This window comes from Triticum dicoccoides, chromosome 3A (assembly GCF_002162155.2).
Source record: "Triticum dicoccoides isolate Atlit2015 ecotype Zavitan chromosome 3A, WEW_v2.0, whole genome shotgun sequence".
Taxonomy (NCBI): domain Eukaryota; kingdom Viridiplantae; phylum Streptophyta; class Magnoliopsida; order Poales; family Poaceae; genus Triticum; species Triticum dicoccoides.
In genome coordinates, this window is record NC_041384.1 from 39,076,058 (window position 1) to 39,082,062 (window position 6,005).

At 45.3% G+C, this 6,005-nt stretch overlaps 2 protein-coding genes across 2 annotated transcripts; one reads left to right on the top strand and one right to left on the bottom strand.

Annotated features, from left to right (window-relative positions):
* Nucleotides 1-1,264: 1,264 nt before the first annotated feature.
* LOC119271849 (ubiquitin recognition factor in ER-associated degradation protein 1-like) lies at nucleotides 1,265-1,843 on the bottom strand. The gene has a single exon (XM_037553509.1). The coding sequence runs from the start codon at nucleotides 1,841-1,843 to the stop codon at nucleotides 1,265-1,267; it is 579 nt and encodes a 192-aa protein (XP_037409406.1).
* Nucleotides 1,844-2,307: 464 nt separating this feature from the next.
* On the top strand, nucleotides 2,308-4,973 carry LOC119266918. The gene is made up of 5 exons (XM_037548193.1): nucleotides 2,308-2,490; nucleotides 2,595-2,734; nucleotides 3,587-3,668; nucleotides 3,742-3,824; nucleotides 4,417-4,973. Exons 1-5 carry the CDS (start codon nucleotides 2,446-2,448, stop codon nucleotides 4,667-4,669), a joined length of 603 nt encoding a protein of 200 aa, XP_037404090.1. The 5' UTR covers nucleotides 2,308-2,445; the 3' UTR covers nucleotides 4,670-4,973.
* Nucleotides 4,974-6,005: the final 1,032 nt, after the last annotated feature.

Sequence of the window (6,005 nt, forward strand, 5' to 3'; positions counted from 1 at the left end):
GTACAACCTGTCAGCAACTACAAGGTGCCGGTACAATGGGACTGTAACTGAGAGATGTCGGCCAGTCTCATGCACACACTAGATTGCACATGCCACAACCCCCACACCTGCAGGGGGACTCGACTACAACTTGGGGGAAGGGATGTCGGCTAGTTTTTTTTTACAGAAAATTGGGAGGTCGTCCAGTTTCATGTATACCGCCAGACCTTCAACTACATGTGTCACAACCAGTGTGCAACTATAAGGGCTACAACGCGCCTGCAACTGAGAATTTGTTTCCTATATTTTTGTTTTCTAGTTTAGCTTTACTTTACTTTTATCCTTTATTTCCCATTTTTATTTTCCTTTTCCTATTTTACCCTTTTTATTTCTTCTCTTGTTTATCGGGTTAATTTCTTTCTTTTTCCTTTATAATCACGTTTTTTTCCTTTTCAGTTAGTAGAAATATACTTTGTTGTGTGTATATAAATATTAAAAAATGTTTAAGTTTTTTTTTTCAAAAATACATAGTGAACATTTTCCCACTATGTGGTGAAGATTTTTTCAATACACAATGAACAACTTTTAAAAGTGTTCATGCAATTTTTAATAAATATTCACACATTTTAGAAAGTGTTTATGTATTTAAAATATATGCATATATTTTTCAAAATTGTTCATGTAATTTATAAACATTCAGGCATTCTTAAAAAAAATGTAATCTTAGAAAAATATTTACGCACTTCTTTACAACATGTTCGTGTAATTAAAATGGTGTACACTGTATATTCCTCTCTCTGTGTGTGTTAATAAAAATGGAGAACACCTCCAACACATACAGAAGCAAGTTCATGTGCTAGCTCACGAGCAAGGAATTGCAAGCACAAAGTCCAACCCAAGTCCCGTTTAACTACAACTTACGAGCACATAACAACCGTGAGCCAGGCAAGCGTCAGTCGATGATAGAGTCTTAGCCAGACCCCAATTTCGTATATAATAGATGTTGATAATTTTCTCTGTGAATTTGATGGAATATACAGTAGAAAAATTTGCTCATATTTTTATGCATGAAGCAATACATAGACAACGACACTACATAGATCCCTTAATCAGTACACACTGAAAAAATGGCCAAATTTTCACCAACATCTAGGTAGATAGCCACAATACATTGTGTCAAAAATTAAAAATTAAAAGCCATATATTTTCTTGGCAAACTTAAACTTCTGTCTGACTAACTGAAATCATCAACTGCAGACATTGCTTCAGTCGTTGCTTGGGTCTTCTAGAGGGTATACTTCTGGCCGGCGAACCGTTTGGCATCCTTGTCCTCCTCGCCGTCCACCTTCTTCGCCGACTTGGCGCCAGGGAGCGGCAAGCGGCGGCCGCTGAAGAACCGAAGCACATTCTCACTAGCACTCTTCCCCTTGCCCGAAGATCCCGGCGCCGGCGCCGGCGCAGGGGGCGGCGTCTGCTCCACGGGCTTCCCGTCCATCCTTATCCCGACGCCGGCGAACCGCCGCTCGCCGCCGTGGGCGCAGTCCTGGCATGGGGCGGCGGCGACCTTCACCGGCGCGGGAGCAACCGGCGGCTCCACGTAGTCGAGCGGCGTCGCGAAGTCGACCTCGCAGTCGGTGTCGAGGGTGGAGACGGCGTCGGCGGGCGTGGCCTCGACGACGTCGAGCAACCCCTCCTCGCAGCCGAACTCGAGCACGCCGCAGTGGGAGGCCTCGAGGGTGGCGGCGTTCTGGACGCGGAAGAGCATCGGGTACCCCAGCCCCACCGACAAGATCCGGTCCAGCGCCGACGCCGGCAGGATGACCCAGTTGCCGTCGTCGGCGCCCGCGTTGCCGAGGAGGGCCATGGGGCGGCACCGGAGGTACTGCGCTCAGCCGCGGCGCGACCGCTGCTGCCGGAGGTACGCCTGCCACGCCTCCTCCGCCTGCCTCGCGTGCTCCTCCTCCTCCTTGCTCTCCCACTGCATTGCCGATGATCCGGCCGCCGCTGCCTCCATGAGAAGAGATCGAATCAACTCAAAAGATCGCTCTGAAGTTTAGAACGAACTCGATCGATCGATGGATCAATCTGCGAGTCGAGCCGTGGGTTTGCGCCCGCTTTTATCCATGGTTTCGTGGGTGCTACGGTCGGTTCGGTCCGAGTAGAACCGGGGGCCGACTACCATACGGTCTAGTGTAGGTCGGTAAACCGGGCCCGCGTGGCGGTGAGACGACCCAGCCGGAACCCGGGCCTTTCCATGACAAGTGGGCCCGGCCCGTCAGAGCCAAACCCGGGCTTCGGTTGGGTCAAAGCCCGTGTCCGTCTCTGTTTCTCCTCGTGCTCCCCTCCTCTGTTCTCTCCGGTGCTCCTCCCGCGAGACGAGACGGCCGCCTCTAAACCCTAACCTAGATTGGATTACGGGGGCTGGGAGAGGGAGAGGGTCGGAGCGGCGGCGGCGGCGGCGGCGAGATGTCGGCGAAGAAGGGGCTCTCGAGCACGCTGCGGAACCTCAAGGTGAGGAATCGAGCCCTCTGTCCTCCCGGCTGCTTCCTCTCGCCATGGCTTGGCCTCTTACGGGGGGTGTTTTCTCTTGTCCGTGTGCGTGTGCGGCGGTGCAGTTTATGCAGCGGGCGGCGGTGGCGCAGAAGATTGAGGACAAGGCCGATGTCGAGGTGGAGGAGGCGGCGGCCGAGGTGGTGATGACGCCGGCGGCCAACGGAGGAGGGGTTAGCTCGTCGGTCCAGGTCGCCAGGAAGTGGTACGTATGTGGGTTGTTGAAATTCCCGGTTCTTCTTAGCTGCAGATGGTTCTTCCTGTGTTGGTGTGTCTTGGTTGGGTATGCTCGGGTTAGGGAAGTTGTTGTAGAGGATTTTAGATTTGTTGTTATGTTGTTATTAAGACTGTACGATAGTGATGCAATTCTAGTAATATTTCTGCTAGCATAGTTACTGGCCCCTGCGCAAATGGAAATTGATGAAGATCGCACCGTTTTTGGATCAAGGTTTGTTACAAAAGGGAACTCGCACAAACTCCTGTGAACACTAACTAACAGTTTCACTTAGGAAAATGCCACATATTGGGGAGAAGTATGCCATATAGGTGAAATTCAAGTAATTTGTGTGCTATAGCTTATGCCATAGAAGTGAAATTCCAGTAATTTGTGTGATATAGCTTAGTTGCTGACCCCTGCGAAGCAGGGAACCGATGAAGAATCACACCACTTTTGGTTCAAGTATTTTTGGTACAAAAAGAAACTCATGCAAACTCCTGTGAGCGGTACCAGTTTTCCTTGGGCATCACATATGGCGGAAAGTATGACTAGAAATGTGCTTATGCAGCTGTACCTAGTAACTGTTTGGGAGAAGGAGACTGTCGGCATAGTGTTACATTACATGCTTTTGTGTCTATCTTTTGAAGTTCAATCATACTTTGCAGCCTGGTCATAAATTAAAAACATGTTAAACAAATTTATTACTTGTTCTGTCAGAGGTTTTTCTCACCCTGTTTCAGCTTTAGATTTATTGCCTTTCCTATGCAGCACAAAATCCATGAAGGGTTACTAGCTTTGATTTGTCACTGCAGACTAAGCAAAACTAGTTTCTTTTTTCAGTGTAGTTGTCATGGAGGGTAATCCACATCCAGGAGCTGTAAAGGGTCGAATGTCATTCCAAAATTTCAATCCATCCATTGATGTGAGTTCTGTAGCTTTTTGTCCTTCGGGCTTCCTTTAGATGTCTGTTCCCTTACACAAGCCTAGACCTGTAGAAACTAAATGACGAGGCAAGTGGTCGCCCAACACAATCAGCTTCACCTAGTAATTCTCAACAAGACAGTGCAAATACCAGCAGGTTAGCTACTACCATGGTTCTTTTTCTCTTCTCTGTTAAGTTACCTTGGAAATGCCGGCTGTCACAAGTTACTTTTTAGCTATTCCCCAAGATTGATGCATTGCAAATGTGTGAAGTAATTATTTAGTTTCGGTTGCTTAATTTGGACCAATTTGATCGACAACATGTCGAGAAAACCTGTAGATTCCACTTTGTTGAGCTGGGCATGTCTATCCTTGAAGTGCTCAGATACAAGTTATATACTCAGAGGAACTGTATACTTTCGAGCTGTGTGAATAAAGGACGATGGTATTTTACTATTATTTTTTCTTTTAAGAAGTTATTATTGATAGAGCACATAAACAACTTTAGATTGGCATACATACTGGGTGATGTTTTTATTTATTTCTGATGCAGTTCTTTTATGTTCAAACTATTGCTAAAAATTAGATTCAGTTTGATCTCTTGAGTCCTGCTGTGCCATACATAATTGATATCCTATTCACCAGAAGAACACTTGCATTTATACATATAGTATATGTCTGCATCAGCTATCTTTGGCATATGTAGTTTTGAGGCTTTTTGATGACTTAAGTGGGAAATGAAACTGCAGAGTGGATGATATATCAGCATCAAGATTTAGAAGCTTCAATGTTGATAGTTCAGAAAGCATATCTCTGAATGAGTTGAAGAGAAAAGAGCCTGGGCTGGAGATGGAAACACCACCATCGCGTAAGCTGCCAAAGACGACTGGCCAGAACGTGGATGGCCAGCCGTCTTCGCAGAGCAATGGTCGTGGGTCTGGCAAGTCGAACAAGCATGAAAAGCTTGACTTTAATCTTCTCAGAAAACGGAAATCAAAATGAGGCCCAGGTTAGCATTAGCCAAGAGAGCTCTGTGTACCCCATATGTCACCATTTGTACTCTGTATCTGATCAGCCTTGTGCGTTGTTCACTGAATTATTTCTGTAGTAGCAGGTAGCCAGGTTAAACCTGCAGTGATATATCTGTTATTAACTTGAGAAGCCTACTGGGTAACATGGTATCTTACATTGGGCGCTTTTCTTCTGTTTTTGATGGTGCTGTACTCCATTATCACTTGTAAGATGTAAGATTCTACAGCAGCTGTGAGAATTTAAAGTTTTGGGGTAAGTTTTTTTTGTTGTTGTTGTTGCTGTTAAAAGTCATGTGCATTATTGGCGTTACAATTGTGCTGTGCCGTGTTCATGTACGGGAATTGGAATTTATTGTTGGCTTCAGAACACAGACAATCAGCCATGGTCTGATTGTTTTTCTCAGCAATGGAATGCAGAGTTACAAGATACCCCATCTTTTGGTTTATCCTCCATCATGTTTGTATGGTAATCTCATACTCCCTCTAGTAATCAGGCTGAACTGACTATTAAGCATAGAATAACTGATTGGCATGGAATAACTGATTGGCATGGTGACACAATGTACTACCTCCGTCCCATAATATAAGATCTTGTTACATCCAATATGCTGGATGTAATAAGATCTTATATTATGGGACAGAGGGAGTAGTTATAGTAACAGGTTCTAACAGATTCACAATTCAGAGTCATTTGATATGAATGCTACATGAAGAACATAAGCCAGATGACGGAACGCAGTTGGTCTCGATATTCACTCTGTTGCCTCTCATATCTGCTGGAGACCATCCCGCACCACGGGCGAATGGCATGAAGAGCATGAGGGCTGGAGAATAAAATGTGTTTGGTTTGATCTTCAATTCCTTGGAAAAAATATAGGCTCGCAACCCTTTGTGATGCTGCCTGCTGTACCATGCTTTGCAGACCTATAAGCATTTGGTTGTATATCAGCTGACGAATCAAACAATCAACTAACGTGACATGGGCCTTGAAGAAACTGAGTTTTTTCTCAAATAGCCAACCAGCAACACAATTTTGCAAGTATTATTATTGTCAATTTCCTTCCAAAAAGAATTGCATTGCGAATTAACAAGAGTCGTACATAACATGATAAAACATATTTTTGGAAGGAGGCAAAAGCCTCATTCATTAATGACGAGGGGAAAATAAAGTTTAAGCTGCACTGTCCAACATGGTGAAAAGTGATTTCTTCCCCTCCCACCCTACTTGAATTAAGCAGAGTCGAATTTGTGAGCGTCTGTTTCTCACAAAAATACCCACATCAAAGAGCATGGGACAGCTCGCCTCT

What these genes read in the sequence shown, in the direction of transcription:
- LOC119271849 (XM_037553509.1), bottom strand. Translation starts at nt 1,843, where the DNA reads ATGGCCCTCCTCGGCAACGCGGGCGCCGACGACGGCAACTGGGTCATC.
- LOC119266918 (XM_037548193.1), top strand. Translation starts at nt 2,446, where the DNA reads ATGTCGGCGAAGAAGGGGCTCTCGAGCACGCTGCGGAACCTCAAG. An exon ending in ATTTCAATCCATCCATTGAT is followed by an intron (nt 3,669 to 3,741) that starts GTGAGTTCTGTA and finishes CTAGACCTGTAG; the next exon opens with AAACTAAATGACGAGGCAAG. An exon ending in GACAGTGCAAATACCAGCAG is followed by an intron (nt 3,825 to 4,416) that starts GTTAGCTACTAC and finishes ATGAAACTGCAG; the next exon opens with AGTGGATGATATATCAGCAT.